The 20,038-nt window shown below is 48.1% G+C and overlaps 1 protein-coding gene across 1 annotated transcript; it reads left to right on the top strand.

Annotated features, from left to right (window-relative positions):
• The first annotated feature begins 4,125 nt into the window (after window positions 1-4,125).
• Window positions 4,126-19,642, top strand: mfsd1 (major facilitator superfamily domain containing 1). Its single transcript, XM_056283345.1, has 17 exons — window positions 4,126-4,384; window positions 4,551-4,603; window positions 4,791-4,903; window positions 5,037-5,079; window positions 5,199-5,266; window positions 5,463-5,571; window positions 5,724-5,826; window positions 6,614-6,712; window positions 7,192-7,303; window positions 9,726-9,782; window positions 10,681-10,837; window positions 11,519-11,616; window positions 11,783-11,895; window positions 12,011-12,058; window positions 14,645-14,711; window positions 17,826-17,931; window positions 19,332-19,642. Exons 1-17 carry the CDS (start codon window positions 4,216-4,218, stop codon window positions 19,389-19,391), a joined length of 1,575 nt encoding a protein of 524 aa, XP_056139320.1. The 5' UTR covers window positions 4,126-4,215; the 3' UTR covers window positions 19,392-19,642.
• Window positions 19,643-20,038: the final 396 nt, after the last annotated feature.

Raw genomic sequence — 20,038 nt, 5'->3', positions numbered from 1 at the left:
ACACAAACATGGGGAGAACATACAAACTCCACACAGAGGAGATCAGTACAATATATACCAATATACAACACCCCCTATCCTTGGACCCTTGACACGAAATAGAGGGTGTCGTATATACTGTCGTAGTCAAAAGGGCGGATGTCCCCGTCATTAACACCCGGTCAGTAAAGCTGTTAGGGCTGTTTTGCTGTATCATGATCAGTAGCTACCGTGGCTGTTATGAGTCACTTGACTGTAAAGGACGTTTTACACCGCTCTGACTCAGGACTGCTGGCCCGGGACATGAGTGAAGATGTCGGTAATAAAGGGCTGTTGGTGGTGGTGGGGGGGTCAAATTCTACTTAGGGCCCTAAAACCATTTGGGCCGGCCCTACACTTACTGGAGCCCATATAAGGCGACAAGACAGTTAGGCCAACACCGACCGGGCAAGACTGCAAACGTGGCAAGGATAGGGCCCGGAGTCTATTATTCACAATAACGCTGCGATAACGTCTGATTAATTTTAGAATTGAACAAGGAGTGTGTGTGTGGGGGGGGTGAGGGGGGTGAGGGGGGGTGTAACAGGAATAAATTGGCTTTTCCGACACCGCGACACCCTGGAGACGAGTTTCCGGACAGTCACAAACTGGTTCTACCGGATTAATGTCACCTCCCACCTGATTTACGGCCTGCTCTGCATTTGGGTCTGATTAATGTAACAATGAAATATGATCTCCCTCCATCCCACTCCTCGCCCTCCCCCTCTCCCCCCCCCGACACGGGATGATATTTGGGCAGGGAATTAATGAGCTGCGGTGGCAGCCGGATGGGTGACTGGAGCGGGGGGAAGGGCCGTCCGTCACCCTCAGATTAAATTCTCTGACACATGACCCCGCCGGAGGGAGCTACGGGGGGAACTAAATGGCGTTCATGGACATTAAATGAGCCCCGGAGATGGGCTAGTTTAGTTTAGCCTAGCCAGCGGCACGCACGGGGAAAGTTTGGGGCGGGGGGGGGGAAAAAGAGAGAGGGAGAGACAGAAAAGGGGGACTAGAGTTGAGGGGTTTGGAACGGCAAACGAAGGACGCCATTTGAGCGACCATGCACGACGACGACGATGGAGGTGATGATGATGATGGTGATGATGATGGTGATGATGATGACGATGATGATGATGGTGGTGATGATGGTGATGATGATGGTGATGGTGATGGTGATGATGGAGGTGATGGAGGTGATGATGATGATGATGGTGATGATGATGATGGTGATGATGGTGGTGATGATGATGATGATGGTAGTGGTGATGATGATGGTGGTGATGATGATGATGGTGATGATGATGGTGGTGATGATGATGATGGTGGTGATGATGGTGATGATGATGGTGATGATGGTGGTGATGGAGGTGATGATGATGATTATGATGGTGATGATAGTGGTGATGATGGTGATGATGATGGTGGTGATGATGGTGATGATGGTGATGATGATGGTGATGATGATGATTGTGGTGGTGATGATGATGATGAAGAACGCCGGCGTTACGACGGGCGAAGTAAGTATAGCCGAGCTCTTATAACCCCGTTTATTAGGAGTTATAGGAAGTTATATATACAATCTCACTCTGAGGGCTTTCTCGGACATTTTAGCGACGTTTGAACGCTTTCACGGGAGAGAGGGGGGTGGGCTTAACATACTGTAACGTGCATGGATAAGTAGACACGTTGGCCCTTGGTTAACGGGTCGGACCCTCTAGTCCAGTAGTTAACGTTGTCGCTTGCGGTGTGAGAGACGCGGCTTCGCGTCCCGGCTGTGGCGGTTCCCCCGGCTGCCCCCTGAATTCGCTGCAACGCTTTGAGAGCTCTAAGTTGTCTTGTGTAAAGCTGGTTATTTACACCACGTTGTGTGGACCAAACATAGCTTCATCTTAATCCACCCATCCCATACTTATTTTTTGGTGCGAAGACTCAGAGACAGAGAAGTGCAACAGCGAAGCTGGACATCTGGGTGTAAACACTGATTTAAATTTTAAAAGCCCCATCGATCATCTCACAAGATCGTCCTTCTACCATCTTAAAAACATGTGAGAAATTAATCCCTGCACCTATAACAAGTAGACTAGACTACTGCAGCGCACTATTCACCGGCCTCCCAACATCAGCTGTGCTCCACCTACAGTTAATTCAAATGTCCCCACCGGAGGTAAAGGGTATGAGCACGTTACACCTGTTATTACATGTCTGCAGAGGCCCCCTGTCAAGACTGGGATCGATTTTAAAATTCTGTTAGTTGTACACAAAGCGCTAAAGGGCCTCGCACCACGCGATATGAAAGACGTGCTAATTACCTACAAACCAGCAAGAACTCTCAGGTCCTGAGGCGGTGGTCTTTTAACCCTCCCTCCTGCTGGGTCTGGAGCAGGTCTGGAGCAGGTCTGGAGCAGGCCTGGAGCAGGTCTGGAGCAGGTCTGGAGCAGGTCTGCAGCAGGTCTGGAGCAGGTCTGGAGCAGGTCTGGAGCAGGTCTGCAGCAGGTCTGCAGCAGGTCTGGAGCAGGTCTGCAGCAGGTCTGGAGCAGGTCTGGAGCAGGTCTGCAGCAGGTCTGGAGCAGGTCTGGAGCAGGTCTGGAGCAGGCCTGGAGCAGGTCTGCAGCAGGTCTGCAGCAGGTCTGGAGCAGGTCTGGAGCAGGCCTGGAGCAGGTCTGGAGCAGGTCTGCAGCAGGTCTGCAGCAGGTCTGGAGCAGGTCTGCAGCAGGTCTGCAGCAGGGGATGCTGCGTTTTGTATTTGCGCCCCAAGTAGATGGAAGGCCCTGCCTGAGGACCTGAGAGAGGCCTCCACACTGAACACATTTAAAAGCAGGTTAAACACCTTACTTTTTAAAACAGCCTACAGCTAAGTTCATAGTGTGTGTGTGTGTGCGTGTGTGTGTGTGTTTTATTTGCTATTTCTATATATCCTGCTCTGCTGTTACCTTTAATTAATCAGTGTTTATGGCCCTTTTATTTATTTCGCTAACTCGGTTTTAAACTCGTCTGTACTTTTATAAAATGTGCTTGCGCTTTTATTTTTTTATGAGGGGGCGGGAGTTTATTGTTTTATTGTGTGAAGCATTTTGTGTTACATGTTTTGTATGAAAAGTGCTATACAAATAAAATCTGATTGGTTGATTGGTTGATTGATCCATCGTTCGTTATCCAAACCGCTTATCTTGCTCTCGGGGATGCTGGAGCCTATCCCAGCAGTCCCTGGGGGGGGGGGGGGCAGGCGGGGAGACACCCTGGACAGGCCGCCAGGCCATCACAGGGCCCCACACATTCACACTTAGGGACAGTTCAGCATGGCCGATTCACCTAAGGAGATATTTGTATGGAAGATTCCAGATACTTTTCCAATTCAAGTTGTCGACGAATCCAGACCGACAGGGTGCAGCAGAAGGGGTACTGGTAACACCACCCACTGGAGTTACCTTAGGGTCAAGTGTTGCTAAGCAAACTGGTCTTGCTGCCCCTTTCAGGAGAATCAGAATTCCAGACGGGATAGCATCCACGAGCGTGGCAAACAGGAATGCCGAAGGTATTAAGGAATTCAGAGCAGCTCAACAGCAGTCTGGGCTAGTACGCCGCTGTGACGTCATGCAGGGAAAAGGGGGACAAAAACAAGATGTTTCTGGGCTTTGGAAATTAAAAAAAAAAGATTAAAACCCCACGGCTTAAAAATATACAATACAAAGAGTAATAATTGACCACGATTATAGCCGCAGGTGTCCCGTCAACAGTTCTGCTGGCGTCTCTTTTACCATGGTGGTGTAATGGGGAAAATGGTTTTTTCGGGGGCCGCGGGGGATTTTTCGCTGCAATACCGCGAGTGACCACTAGGGGGAGGGGGAGAAATCGGCGGCGCCGCATCCAGCGGTACTGGAATACAGAGAAAGCGAAACAAAGCGCCGCCCACGTTCGCTTTCTAATGAGCTTTCTTCTGTACATGAATATGAACAATGTTCCATAAAAATATATAAAAAGAAAAATAAAACAAAAACAAAGCGTCGCCGTCCGCGCGGCGCGCCGCTTCAAGGCGGAACTCCGCGCCGCGGCGCTTCCGTATGCGGAAACGGTGACGCGCCATGACGCGGCGTGACGCGGCGTGACGCGGCGGGTCATATGACCGCCCGTCTTCGGCCGTAGACGCCCGTGCGCGCGCCGTGGTTTAGACGGGACCCCCCCGCCAGCCGACGGAACATGGCGGACTTCGAGGAGCGGCAGAACCTGCTAGGGGATGAGGGGGACGCGTCGCCCCGGGGCCGGCGGACCGCGGAGGGGACCGGGGAACCCATGAGCGCGATCTGCGACCCCGGCCACTTGTTGCACCGCGTCATCTTCCTGCTGTTTATGTGCTTCCTGGGATTTGGTGAGCAGCCCCGGCAGGCTCAGCCTCAGCCCCAGCAGGCTCCCCCGCCGCTGTCGCTCCGGCGCTCGGTCTAACGCGTGGTGCTCGTCACGTGTGTGTGCTTCATCGGTGTATTATGATGATGATGATGATGATGATGCTGGTTAATGGAGGTTCTGTGTTTCAGGGAGCTACTTCTGTTACGACAACCCCGCCGCGCTGCAGACCCAATTCCTTCAGGTGAGACACCCGAATGTTTTCCTAGAAATCGCAACGCCGTATGAAATCTAGCGTCGTGTGTTTAAACGGCCCTGCAAAAAAACCACTCTGCAAGTCGCACCCAGGCTATAATGAGTCCGTAGCTAACTTGGTGAAAACGGGCAGAAATGGCCGAGTGTCTGACAGGATTCTCCCCTTGTTGCACCAGGACATGAAACTGAGCACTTCTCAGTTCATGCAGCTGTATGCCTGGTACTCCTGGCCCAATGTGATTCTCTGCTTCCTGGGGGGATTCCTCCTTGATAGGGTCTTTGGCATCAGGTAGGAATGCCACTGGGCATCACCCAGTTTGGCTGTTTAACGGTGCATGTGACATCACCTCAACTGAAAGTGTTTTGCTGCCCTCTTATCGATCCTGATGGTTCATCCACATCTCCTTTTATGTTCTTTGCAGGCTGGGAACCATAATCTTTTCCCTGTTCGTCTGTGTCGGACAGGTAGGTTTACAAGGGAGGTTGGATATTCGATACGAGGCGTTATTAAACACTTCCCATGCATGATTATTTGACACATCATTGTATTTAGGCTTTTCCCCCCCCCTCTCACTTATGCGCAGGTAATATTTGCTACCGGAGCTTTGTTAGACCGCTTCTGGCTGATGGAAGTGGGACGGTTTGTGTTCGGGTAAGGAAACGGCTTTGTTACGCTCTTATAACGTTAAGTTCAGTCCCGTTTCTCTGCCCCGTTACAAAGGAAAATGCTTTGACTCAATGGACACATGGAAAATCTAGGTAGGCTCTAGGTTGATCCGGGACTAACACTCCTCTCACACACACCCTTGAATCCTCACCCCTCTAATTGGTGCTGTGTCCCTGGATAGAATTGGCGGCGAGTCCCTGGCTGTGGCTCAGAACACTTATGCAGTCAACTGGTTCAAAGGAAAAGAGCTCAACCTGGTATTTGGCCTACAGATTAGCATGGCGCGGCTGGTAAGCACACACTTTACTAGGAGTGCAGTTTTGTCCAGCTCAAAATGCCTTTTGTTGACCACCGAGTGCTGGGCAGTATAAACGTCACCTTTAGATTGAGTAGCCTACGTGGTGTGTCCATGCTCCACTCTGACCTTTCCCATCTCCTCTAGGGGAGCACCGTCAACATGAACATAATGGGATGGGTGTATAACGAAGTCGCTGACCTTTTTGGCACCACAGGACCGACCACGCTGGGAGCGTCACTCATGATAGGTACATTGTGACGTTATGCAAGTAGTTGTTCACATCTCACTCATTCAGTTTCTCTCTCTTCCCTCTGTCGCCCTTTGTTGGTTTATAAACAGGCTGCTGCACACACATATAGGGAAAGTGCTCAACATGCCATAAGCAATCATCAGCTGACAGCTGATCAGCTGACGAGATTGCTTATGGCATGAAACGGGCTTGTACGGTCTCATAAAGAATTTACTTGACTCATTGGATATACATATATATATATATCGTGTGTGTGATTTTTCTTTTTCCGCAAGTTTGCACTTTTTGTATCTTGAGGTAAAGGATTGATTCTCACATCCGAAACACTAAGACTCCGGTTTCATAGACCACATCACTCGCTCCCTTTCTGACAGAGCTACAAGATCCTTTTTCTGTAACTAATGTTCTCCGATAACAGCCATTTGAGAGCGTTGGCGAGACACGGGAGGGAGAACTAAAAGTGCCGCTGGTTGTCACTAATGAATCACACAAGCAGAAAAAGTCAGTTCCTTGTGATTTTCTTCACTTTAAGCTTCCTTTTTTTCCCCATTTTCACTTCTCCTCACCCTCCTTCTGGGTGTTTATTGGGCTGTTTCAATTGCTGTTGTGGGAAACTAATCTGACAAGTAGCAACGCGCTCAAACGATCATTAGCAGAAAATGGGGTTTGCTGTACACTTTCGTTTAAACTACTTGCAGGGCGATATAGGAATACAGGAGTTTTATTCTCATGCTGATCTGTTGTCTTTCTTTTTTTCTTTTCCCCCTTTTTTTTCCATCCTCAGCTGGAGTAACCTGCCTGTTTTCTCTGATCTGCGCCTTGATCTTGGGCTTCCTCGACAAACGAGCCGAAAAGATCCTCCACAAGGAGCAGGGTGAAACGGGTGAGGTCTTCCAACACGGTATCTGCCAATAGGTTCGGCAGATGGTTTACATAGTCTATATTGACCTTAAAGGGCCACGTTGTGTTTTTGCCGCTATCTTCCCCCGAATTGACATTCTGTCTGGTGTGTAATCTCTCTACTGAGTGTTTTCGGGAAAACACAGCACTTTTTGTGTTGTGTAGGTTCTTAAAGGGTTCAGGGGGGAGTTCATCTCAATAAGGGAGGGTTCAGGGGGGAGTTCCTCTCAATACGGGAGGGTTCAGGGGGGAGGTTGGCTCGATTTGAGTTGAGAGGAGATTGTTGTGTTGCTGCTGCTGTTGTTTGCGGTGGTTGGGTAAGAGTGGATTTTCGTTCTGAAAGTTACAGACTTGTCAAAGAATACGCTCCAGCATATTCATCAGACAAATGTGGGGTGATCTTAAAGTAAGCCGTTTGGGAGGGTCCCACAAAGGCTGATCTCTGTCTGTGCCTGTTTTCAGGTGAAGTGATCAAGCTGACAGACGTGAAGGACTTCCCCTTCCCCCTATGGCTCATCTTTATCATCTGCGTGAGCTACTATGTGGCCATCTTCCCCTTTATTGGACTGGGGCAGTAAGTACTGTATTATTGACACGTCACCTTATCCCTTTTCTTCTAGTGTTGTTGACATAGATTAGTATTACTCCAGTAATAGAGCCAAGATAGCATTAAAGGGACAATATGTACCTTTATCTAAACAAAGGATTAAATAGGAAACAACATATCCACGGGATTTGTATCAATATGCTAATAAAAGTATTGCTTTTCCTGGAAAAAAATAATATTACTTGTCTATTCTTATATTTTAAAGAATTGATGGCCCTAAAAAAACCTGCCATGTTATGGTCCAAGTGGGTGGCGCGGTGGTTGGCGCTGTCACCTCACAGCAAGACGGTCCTGGGTTCGAACCCCAGGTTTGTCCAACCTTGAGGCGGAGGGGGTGTCACCGGGGGGGTCACCCCAGGTCGTCCTCTGTGTGGAGTTTGCATGTTCTCCCCGTGTCTGCGGTGGGTTTTCTCCGGGTGCTGCCTTTTCCTCCACCTTCAAAAGGGCATGCATGTTGGGGTTAATACTCCTGTCTGTGCCCCTGACCGAGGCATAGCAAGACGAGCTGGAGTTGGTCCCCGGGTGCTGCACGGCGGCTGCCCACTGCTCCTAGCTGCACAGCTAGGATGGATTACATGCAGAGTGTAATTTCCCTGCAGGGGTCAATAAAGTATATCAAAATCCCCCCCCCAAAAAAATCAAATTCAGACACAACTGCGGGTCCCACGTGGGCGGGCATGCCTCAGCAGCCAGTTAAACCTCTTAGATTAGATGGAGTTGCCTGCTAAGCGGGTATATTCCCACGTGGGACCTGCTGTTGCGTTTGAATTCAGGGTGTCACAGATTTTGTGGGGCTGTCAAAATTTGATGACGATGACGACGATGGCTTTTGGCTGAAATGCTTTCACTTCCGCCCAGCATAAATAAGAAGACTACTGAGCTGTGAGTGTCGGGATTCTGTCTGTTTTGAGTCTTGCCACAACCAGGCACCCGGTACAGTGTTCAAGATTTGGAGCTGTGTGCGCTTCGACTTTCCAATATAGCTGTCACATTTCTGAAAATAGGAAAATAGATGGGTAATATCATTTGTTTCCAGGAAAAACAGTATTTTCATTAGCAATTGCTGTGGATGTGTTATTTTTATTTAAGTTGATAAACTTGCATATTATAGCTTTTAACCTTTTCTGTATACAAAGATGAATGTTGCTCACATTGTCTCCCCTGCAAGTTCCACAGCCAACAGCAAATGTTACAACACCAGGAGTTGATTAGCATGATTATATAATATAGTGCTTATATGTTATATGGCCTGGAGACAGTGGCACTGGCGAAAAGACAGGAGGTGGAGCTGGAGGTGGCGGAGATGAAGATGATAAGATTTTCACTGGGAGTGATGAAGAAGGACAGGATTAGGAAGGAGTATATTAGAGGGACAGCTCAGGTTGGACGGTTTGGAGACAAAGCAAGAGAGACAAGATGGAGATGGTGTGGACATGTGTGGAGGAGAGATGCTGGGTATACTGGGAGAAGGATGCTGAAAATATGGAGCTGCCAGGGAAGAGGAGAAGAGGAAGGCCAAAGAGGAGGTTTATGGATGTGGTGAGGGAGGACATGCAGGTGGCTGGTGTGACAGAGGAAGATGCAGAGGACAGGAAGAGATGGAAACTGATGATCAGCTGTGGCGGGAGCAGCCAAAAGTAGTAGTAGTAGTAGTAGTAGATATAGTAGAATTATTAACAAAGCATCATTTAGTTATAGTGACGAAAGAGTAAGACGTGGCCTACCTGGTTCTTCATTTAGGAGTGGGTACAGTAAATAATCCCAGCAGTTTTAGTTGTTAACAACTTTTTTTTTTAATTGTTATATCCATCCATTATCTAAGCCGTTTATCTAATTCTTCGGTTCAAATTAAAATAATGGAGCGGACAATTTGGCTAAGCTGTGGCAGAAAATATCTTGTCACTCCTTCCGATCTGAATAAAGAATAGGGACAAAAGATGGTATTATGCTCCAAGTGTGAGGGAGGAATAAAGGAAATCCACTTATCAAATTAGGGAATTGCCCGTGTCTGATGGAAGATGTAACCATGAAAACTTATAAGGCTGTATTTTAATTGACCCATAAAAAGCGGAGAGAGATGGAGTCCGAGACGCGGGGTGGAAGAGGGTGAGATATGGGCTGGCAGAGAAGGAAACCGGCTGAGCCTCGATGGGCCATAATAACCCACATTCCTGTCACTGAAAGTCACTCTTGAATCACTTAGCAACCAACATGGTTTTTACTCCAAGGCTGAGTGCTTACAGAGCAAATAAATGTTATGCAAACGGGTAAATAATTAGAAAAAAAGACGAGAGACTGCAGGAGAAGACTGAATATCCCCTCTGGTGGTCACATCAATAGGGACCTCTATGAACTGTTTCCATCACATGCTGTTCTGTTTAAATTGCAGGGTTTTCTTCATTGAAAAGTTCAGCTTCACTCCAGCTCAAGCCAGAGCGATCAACAGGTAGGCCTGGGCCACTTCGGGTTTAAAGCGGTTCAGCTCGTATCCTGCCGGGAAACGTGCTAATGAACAGCAAATCTTCTCACTGTGTATTCCACCGGTTCACGCTCCCTGGTCTCCCCCCCCCCCCCCTCCGTCTATTGACTGTTATGTTGACGAAGATAAGATAAACCGCGTTTATCTCCAAAAGGAAGTTGTACTGTGCAGCAAAAAGCAGACTCTAAAACAACAATTTTGTAACAGTACAAAGCTTTTAACAGTAAAATAGCAGGTAACTCGACTGCCGTCCAGGTTGTATGTAATATGGTGTGGGCAGCAGGAATGTCCCCCCCCCCCCCATCTTGAGTAATGAGTACACACGGCAGTGGTATCCACCATTTTTAAACGGAAATAACTTTCCTGAAAGGTTTGTAATGGCGTGTTGCACGCTTCAAGCCAAATCTTGTTGGGGAAGTCGGATAGCAATAATTAACTTTGTAAAGGTCCCGTGCAAAGGTCCCATTGCAAAGCTCCTCGTCTGAAAAGTTCAGGAACTTTTCTGAAGCCGACGCTCTGAAGAGGATGCCCGCTTTCCACAATGATTGGCTAGATCTGCTAAAGTGTGTGTGGGGGGGGGGATCAAGAAAACCTCCACGTTTGTTGGACATTTTTCATTGTGATTACAAAGACACGCAAAAAAAAAAATCATGATTTCGCTTACAACATTTTGAGTTCAGTGAGCACTAACATGGTGAGTCGTGACTCTTTGTTGGACGTGTTGGTACAAAGTGTCGTATGAGCCAGTTTATTTGAAATATGCTGAACCTTTAACCATTTTGCAACTGTCATTCTAAACCTGCTGTTTCTCATGAAGTTTGTATCCCCCCCCCCCCCCCGTTCCTCTGTTTCTCCCCTGTCCCAGTATTGTGTACATTATCTCAGCCCCTGCCTCCCCACTTCTGGGCTTCATGGTTGATAAGACAGGCAAGAATGTGATCTGGGTGATATGTGCTGTCGTGTGTACGCTCGCCGCTCACATGATGCTGGCTTTCACCTTCTGGATCCCCTGGATTGCCATGGTAACGTCTGTCCTGCCACTTCAGACTTTAGAGACGGCTAGACATTTTCATCAATAAGCAGTGAAACCAGTCTGTTCACACTGCTGCAAAAACTAAACTGATGAGGGGCGTCCGGGTAGCGTAGCGGTCTATTCCGTTGCCTACCAGCGCGGGGATCGCTGGTTCGAATCCCCGTGTTACCTCCGGCGTGGTCGGGCGTCCCTACAGACACAATTGGCCGTGTCTGCAGGGGGGAAGCCGGATGTGGGTTTGTATCCTGGTCGCTGCAACAGCACCTCCTCTGGTGAGTCGTGGCACCTGCTCAGGGGGGAGGGGGAACTGGGGGGAATAGCGTGATCCTCCCACGCACTACGTCCCCCTGGTGAAACTCCTCACCATCAGGTGAAAAGAAGCAGCTGGTGACTCCACATGTATGGGAGGAGGCATGTGGTAGTCTGCAGCCCTCCCCGGATCGGCAGAGGGGGTGGAGCAGCGACCGGGACGGCTCGGAAGAGTGGGGTCATTGGCCGGATACAATTGGGGAGAAAAAGGGGGACCCCCCCCCCCAAAAAAAAAAAACTAAACCCAATGAGATGTAAAACAAATCAGTATATTGTTCCAAATGTGTAAGAGAGCTTGATTGGATAGCATTGGATGTTCAATATGTATTTGAATTTGTGTGTCGGCCTTTCTGTTTTCCAGTCCCTGCTGGGCGTGTCTTACTCCCTACTGGCCTGTGCTCTGTGGCCCATGGTTGCCTTTGTGGTGCCTGAGCATCAGCTGGGGACGGCCTATGGCTTGTATGTAGCCCTCATCTAATTGTTATGAACTCAACACATGAACATGTCATCTCGTACAGCCCTTGCATGGGTCATTTGCCGACTGTTGCTGCTGTTGTTTTGGGCTCATGTTACCGCAGTAATACGATGCCGTTGGTAATGATGGTTTTCCTCCTCTGCTCACCAGCATGCAGTCCATCCAGAACCTGGGGCTTGCCTTGATCGCCATGGCAGCAGGAGTCATCCTAGACAGCAAAGGATACCTCTTTCTGGAAGTTTTCTTCTGTGCTTGTATTTGCAGTCAGTACTCTGTTTTTGGGTTTACGCAGTCACAGAAATGCAACCTCTTGAACTTCCCCTGCCACCCTTTTCACGAGTGATATGGTCAATATCTCCCATCCTCTCTTATTTACAGTTGCTTTGATTGCGGTGGTGATCCTGTACTTCTTGGACTATATCCGAGGTAAGAGAGGGGGGTCATGGAATCATGACAGGGCGTGAGTGAAAAGTCTAGCGGGCCTTTGGTGTTCTTAAAAGCCTTGATACTGGAGATCTCGTAGTCCCCGTCTCTTTGCTCTTAACCTTTCATTTTTCTTCCCTGTCGTACGTCTTAACCCCCGTACCCACACCTCGCCCTCCTTTCCTTCCAATTCCCTTCGGTCCTTGTCGGTGCTCTCTCACCCCTCTTAAGCAGGCTGCACATGGGAGTACTTTTCAAATCCTGATCAACGTTTAAAACGCGAGGGTGTCCGGGTGGCGGAGCGGTCTAGTCAGTTGCCTACCAATAGGGGGATCGCTGGTTCGAATCCCCGTGTTACCTCCGGCTTGGTCGGGCGTCCCTACAGACACAATTGGCCGTGTCTGCGGGTGGGAAGCCGGATGTGGGTATGTCCTGGTCGCTCTAATAGCGCCTCCTCTGGTCGGTCGGGGCGCCTATCCAGGGGGGAGAGGGAACTGGGGGGGAATAGCGTGATCCTCCCACGCGCTACGTCCCCCAGGTGAAACTCCTCACTGTCAGGTGAAAAGAAGCGGCTGGTGACTCCACATGTATGGGAGGAGGCATGTGGTAGTCTGCAGCCCTCCCCGGATCGGCAGAGACCGGGACGGCTCGGAAGAGTGGGATAATTGGCCGGATACAGGGGAAAAAAAAATCAAAAACCTGGAAGACCATACACATAAGGACAGATTTGAAAGAATGTCTGCCTTTCGCTCGTCAGAATGCACTAACTAGACGATTAGGCAGAAACATTGTATCGTAAACTTAACGATTACACGAACAATCACTCGCAGTCACGTCCCTCAGAACCCTTTTATTTTACACCGGCAGCTGGCTGTACTGTGCTGTACTTTGCAGTTGAATACAAACCACTGTTAGGAATCAAGAGAAGAAGAAGAAAAGTGCAGAAACCAGCAGAAGCTCTTGTCAGCTAGCAGGATTTCAAGCAAAACTAACACGGAGGTTGACAGAGACAACTTGTCTGGCTTTTGTGTGCATTGCTTTATGAAGAAAAAAAAAATTAAACAGTTTAAAAAAAACTTTGCTGATTGGAATTCTGAAATGTCCGCTTCCCAGTCAGCTTGGCTCTCATTGGCTGTTGTGGGTTTCCGCTGTAGGTTCGATACTTGTCCCAACACACTAAAGGGTTTCCAGTCGTAATATCAAACATGCTGGATATCTGGGCTGCTATGACTGGCATGCGAGTAGGTTGGGAGGCTTAAATTTTATCCGGCCAATCACCCCGCTCTTCCGAGCCGTCCTGGTCTCTGCTCCGCCCCCTCTGCCGATCCGGGGAGGGCTGCAGACTAACATGCCTCCTCCCATACACGTGGAGTCGCCAGCCGCTTCTTTTCACCTGACCGTGACGAGTTTCACCAGCGGGACGTAGCACGTGGGAGGATCACGCTATTCCCCCCCAGTTCCCCCTCCCCCCTGAATAGGCACCCCGACCGACCTGAGGAGGCGCTAGTGCAGCGACCAGGACACACCCACATCCAGCTTCCCACCCGCAGACACAGCCAATTCTGTCTGTAGGGATGCCCGACCAAGCCGGAGGTAACACGGGGATTCGAACCAGCGATCCCCGGGGATTCGAACCAGCGATCCCCGTGTTGGTAGGCAATGGAATAGACTGCCACGCCACCCGTACGCCCCTAAGATTGAATCTTAAATACCGCACAGTACAGGATTATCTGGGAAGATGGTCGATTCTGAGCAGCCTCAGATTGGGAAACTCAGGATTCTCTGGAAGGGCAAATCAGGCCTGAAATGGTGCCAATTAGCCTATAACGTGCGTTGGGCTTCATACTAGCTGTGTTTCCCTCAAGCAAGTTTAATGTAAATTTTCAAGTTCTGAATAAGAGCTGAATAGAAACACTGAAAAATATTGAATACCACAAAAATGCTTGGGCTCATTTGAGACGGGAGGTTAATGTGCTTATAAAAAGACTATGCTGAGAAGGGTGATGGAAATGGACATTTCACAATGTACTTTTTTACTCTTAATATTTTCAATGGGCGGCACGGTGGTGCAGTGGTTAGCGCGGTCGACTCACAGCAAGAAGGTCCTGGGTTCGAGCCCCGGGGTGGTCCAACCTTGTGGGGTCGTCCCGGGTCGTCCTCTGTGTGGAGTTTGCATGTTCTCCCCCTGTGTGCGTGGGTTTCCTCCGGGTGCTCCAGTTTCCTCCCACAGTCCAAAGACATGTAGGTCAGGTGACTCAGCCACACTAAATTGCCCCTAGGTATGAATGTGTGTGTGTGTGTGGGGGGGGGGGCTGACTGCTGGGATAGGCTCCAGCATCCTCACGACCCTGAGAGCAGGATAAGCGGTTGGGATAATGGATGGATGGATATTATCAATGACGTAGCCTTGTTGCCTAACTAAGAAGATAGCTGATTTCCCCTAAACCATCTTAAGGGAATGCACCTGAATCACATTTAAACTTGAGCAACTTTTTAGAAATTAATTAGACGTTCTCTCAACGTGTGGACAGAAACATGGCTACTCTCTCTCTCTATGTAATATGTATGTCTCCCTCTAACTTGGTCCAGGTGGCGATTTGAACCTGTCAGCAGCAGCCAGGGCCAAACTCCAGAAAGACGTTTCTTCAGACTCAGAGTGAGTAATGACCTTTGACCCTTCCCTGCTCTGTTGACCCTTTTCCATGCACACACACCTCAACAAGTAGACAAGTACCTGAGGGAGGTTTTGAACAAAGCATGTTCTGGATAGGAACTTGCACAGCTGACACATCAGCAGCACTGCTTTGCCGTCTGTTTCCATTAGACTACATTACAGCGAGTACATCTTAACTGAACCCCGGGGTGATCAGTCCACAGCGAGTCAAACTGATGCATTTCCTGTGCTCAGGATTCAATAACTGCAATGAATAAATCATTATACAGCATTACTGCAGGGGTGGCTTCCCTTCCTCATGGTTGATAGTTTGATTTTTTTTCCCTCCATAAAGTTTTTCATAAGGTTGTGGCTTTCCAAAAAAAAAAAAAATAAACACAGCCATCGCTCAACCTCACAACCCCATGACATGCATGTTGAAATTGAACTGAAACCATCTCACTCCCTTTCGTGTTAAAGTTCTGTTAGTTAAACTCCTTGTTGAAGTTTAACTAAAGTGGCCTCACTCGCCTTGTTGTCAAGCTTATTGCCATGGCTCATATCGCTGCTTTCCTTTGTCGACCATAAAAAGTTAATGTACCATCTCATTTGTTATGCTATGCCTCATTTGTTCCACTAAAACACAGATTGAATGGTGGTAGTCAAGAGGAACTCAAACTGAGGTTACATATCGTAATGTGATGGCAAATGATTTCTGTGGCTTCCAGTTTGTGCAAATACAGACTGACGTAACGGCTGTGTGCTCCGATTGCTATTTTCCAGATGATGATGAGCGGGAACACACACATGGTCCTGGGCTTTGGAGCCAGCTGGCTGCACTGTCCCCCCCAGAGCTGTCAATCAACTGCCATGGGGCCGGACTGCACTACTGACTCCACCCAGTGCTGTCATCTGTGCCTCTTCCCACCAGTACTCTGAGTGTCTGGCCCAGGCTATTATATGATACTGCATTTTGATTTTTGATTTTTATTTTTATCATAGCTGACCATCTCCCTATCAACCAACTGACAAATCCAGGCTCGGGCTCCACAATTAGCTCTCTGACGTCACGTACTGACCTTCTCCTCACTGACTCTGTAGTGTGCCTGGACTGAACAGTTGTTTTGTGTGTCTCAAACCTCAGTGCAATCCTTGTACTCTAACGGTGCCTCAGAATGGACTCAGAACACTTAAACGTCTGCCGAAATCACGGTAGACCATAAACTCCTATCCTGTGGAACAGACAGGGACTGATGCCCCTTGATGAAGTAGAAAGTTTGTGATTATTACTCGTACATTTTACTTAATTATATTAGCCTCATAATCAGCATTTCCTTCAAAAGGTTCCAGGATTGACTTGATTCTGATGCAACTTGTGTGTTTGTCATGTAGACGTTGTGTCTCTAAATGCAAGGCGAGACAGAGCCGTATTGTAAAAGGGACTCGGCACAGTTTAATCGGAGGGCATGATCTCTGGCCTTGTCCTCTGCAGGAACTCGAACAGCTTTTTCTTCAGACACAGTCCAACCCTGTAGTTCCTGGACAAAGCTGGACGGGGTCGCTCCAGGACATCGTTTATACCGCCATTGTAATGGTTAGCTGCTGTTTGATAGCAAAAGGGAGTAATTTACAGGAGTGATTGGACACTTGGGAGTTGGACTATGTTCGAGGTGACCCGGTTGCATGAAAATAATGTACACCTGCGAGCAACTCTGCACATTGTTTCCCGCAGGATCTCTTTTGCATATTGTAGTAATCACAGTGGGTCAGTTTGTGCACATATCGTTTGTCAGTAGTCACAATAATTGCCTACCAAAATGCCCTTCTAAGGGAGTTCATGTTCAGCTTTAATCATACGCATCGATGACCCTTTCCATGGTGCCGGACCTGACGAAGAGCATAACCCGATCATTCAGACTTTTACTGCTCGGTTCTTTCATTTCTTACGTCTCTCTCCCCCCCCCCCCCCCCCCCCCCGCCGCCGGTCCTGGAGGTTCATAAAAGTTTATTTTCTGTTACATCATCAAATTGGGCATTACTTGAACTATAAAACTGATTAGAAAATGGGGCCACACTTTTGATTGCACTTATCCGTGTAACGGCGTTAACTTTGTTACTTTTTAACCTTTTATTTTTTTTTTTTTAAAGCCCTCGTTTTTAACGTGACCTTTTTAAAGATGCCCCACTTCCTGTAGGTCGCTCAGTCATGCCAGGTGTGATAACGTTGTCTGTTGTCAGGGGATTTTTTTCTTTTCTTTTTAGGTATCAATTCTGACTCGGAAATCTCTGTATTTTAAATTGTCATCTGTTCATTTGTGAGACTCAGGTAACTTCTCGGGGTCGTTAAAAAGCACTTCACGTCACGCGACGGCCTCATTAAAGTATCGAGGCGTTCGGCTTCGTTGCCGCGCTATTCTGTAGTAACGCAGAGAGGGCATTGTTCCACGTGAGACCGCCGCGGGAGTTGTCGGACCCGGGGGGTGGAGGAAAGGTTCTGGTACCGGGTTCCGAGCTAGGCGGTAGACGGGAACGGTCAACGTGGCGAGGATAAAAATGCGCAGCGCTCGTGTCACGTCAGATGACCGTGAGATCGGTGTGATCACGGTCGTCCCATGATGTTTGTCCTGACTCACTGTACACCGGATACACTAGATGTGGAGTTTGTTTATGGCCAGTTTCCTGCTCTCGCCTGCCGTGAAGATGTGTAACAGAAGTACTGTCATGACTTTCTTTAAAAAAAAACAAAAGCAATTGACAATCGCAGGGGAGCAATTTCCTGCTTCACCGAGTCTCTTTGAGTAAACTGACTTTTTATACTGTGCTGTTAGTAGGGGAGAAAAAAAGATGAATTAAACACACGCTCATGAGAAAAGACCTCAGATTCTCCGTGCTTATATGTTTTTATTATTATGATTATTATTATTATTATTATTATTAGTATTATTTTCATTGTCAGTGTTTCCATTGTCAGTCTGTGTTGCAGCAAGTTTTGTTGATTGCCCATTCGCTCAGCTTTTTACAGCGTAGCTGACTAACATGGCTGGCGAAGGTGGCGATGATGATGATGATGATGACGATGACGATGATGATGGTAAATATGTGACATTATCCTTACAGGATTAAGAAGCGCCCCAGTAAGTTGACAGAGGGGGAGATTGCCAGACTAAAACCCATGTCTGCCTTTGGCCTCCGCAACCGTTACCTCTCTAGGCTTGGAGCCCAGGTACACACCCACACAACTAACTGATGATCGTGCATGTTTGTTCATGGCTGGGGGGGCGTCCGGGTGGCGTAGCGGTCTATACCGTTGCCTACTAGCGCGGGGCTCGTCGGTTCGAATCCCTGTGTTACCTACAGACGATTGGCCATGTGTGGGGGTGGGAAGCCGGATGTGGGTATGTGTCCCTGCTCGCTGCACTAGCGCCTCCTCTGGTCGGTCGGGGCGCCTGTTTGGACGGGAGGGGGAACTGGGGGGAATAGTGTGATCCTCCCATGCGCTACATCCCCCTGGTGAAACTCCTCACTGTCAGGTGAAAAGAAGCGGCTGGCGACTCCACATGTATGGGAGGAGGCATGTGGTAGTCTGCAGCCCTCCCCGGATCAGCAGAGGGGGGGGAGCAGTGAAGAGCGGGATAATTGGCCAAGTACAAGTGTGTGTGTGTGTGTGTGTGTGTGTGTGGTGTGTGTGTGTGTGTGTGTGTGTGTGTGTGTGTGTGTGTGTGTGGGCCCTGTGATGGACTGGCGGCCTGTCCAGGGTGTCTCCCCGCCTGCCGCCCAATGACTGCTGGGATAGGCTCCAGCATCAGGTCACTGGATAAGTGGCTTGGATAATGGATGGGTGGATTGTCCATAGTTTATTTTTTACTCTCACCAGTGGTGATATTATATGTACACTGTGATAGTAAATGTATACTATGTGATATATGTATACTATGTAATATTATATGTATACTATGTGATATATGTATACTATGTAATATTATATGTATACTATGTGATATTATATGTATACTGTGTGATAGTATATGTATACTATGTGATATTATATGTATACTGTGTGATAGTATATGTATACTGTGTGATAGTATATGTATACTATGTGATATATGTATACTGTGTGATAGTATATGTATACTATGTGATAGTATATGTATACTATGTGATATTATATGTATACTATGTGATATATGTATACTATGTGATATATGTATACTATGTGATATTATATGTATACTGTGTGATATTATAGGTATACTGTGTGATAGTATAGGTATACTATGTGATATATGTATACTGTGTGATAGTATATGTATACTATGTGATATTATATGTATACTGTGTGATATTATATGTATACTGTGTGATAGTATATGTATACTGTGTGATATTATATGTGTACTGTGTGATATTATATGTGTACTGTGTGATAGTATATGTATACTGTGTGATAGTATATGTGTACTGTGTGATAGTATATGTATACCTGTGTGTGTGTGTAGCCTCCTCTCTGGGTTGCCGGGGTGTGCTCCTGTCTATTGTGTGTCAGTATGTCGGAGCACGTGTGTTGTTTTATAATAACCCTGATACCATTTCCCGTCCTCCTCCCTTCTGCTCTTCCCCCAGCTGCCGGACCACTGCTCTACTCATCTGTCCTCCCTGGCCCACCGCAGCGTTCTGAAGTGATGCCCCGTGTTCCTGGACCGCCACAAACTCTTATCTGCTCCTCCACCCGCTGCACCACCCCCCCCCCCCCACCACCATAAGCTTACACTAAACACAGCGGGGACAAGCAGACTGGAGAAAGTGTGTGTGTGTGTGTGTGTGTGTGTGTGTGTGTGCGCTTTGTTTTTGAACTGGAATGTGTCACACTGAATCTTCCTCGGGCGTGTCCGTTCTGCGCCGTCCAGCTGATTGGCGGTGACTGTTAAGACCCGCCCCGGGTCTCGACGACACTACGGGATACCGTGCCTTTCACAGCGTGTCCGGGAAGCCGGGTCGCTTTGCTCTTCCCCCCCCCCGGGCGGCTTTGTTTTTAGAATCAGAAAGTTTGTAGATCTTTTTCTTTTTTCTTCTTAGGGCTCCGAAGCCTTAGAACCCTGTGCAGACCACAGAGGGCACCAACTCGCTCCACCGTTGATCCTTCAGCAAGGTGACAGCGTGCAGCCCACTACCGCGAGTGGGCTGCACGCTGGCTTTACGGCTCACTTTATTAACCTCGCCTGGTTTTACAGGTTACAATAACTTGCACTTTATACCTCACGGCTCGATGTAGCTCCGGGATGCAAGGACTTTGGTGACCTGCCCGATGTCGAGAACGACGTCCTGTTTTG

Source organism: Lampris incognitus, chromosome 7 (assembly GCF_029633865.1).
Source record: "Lampris incognitus isolate fLamInc1 chromosome 7, fLamInc1.hap2, whole genome shotgun sequence".
Lineage (NCBI taxonomy): Eukaryota > Metazoa > Chordata > Actinopteri > Lampriformes > Lampridae > Lampris > Lampris incognitus.
Note: the sequence above shows the minus strand (reverse complement) of the source record. Positions and strands in the feature narration are given on the sequence as shown.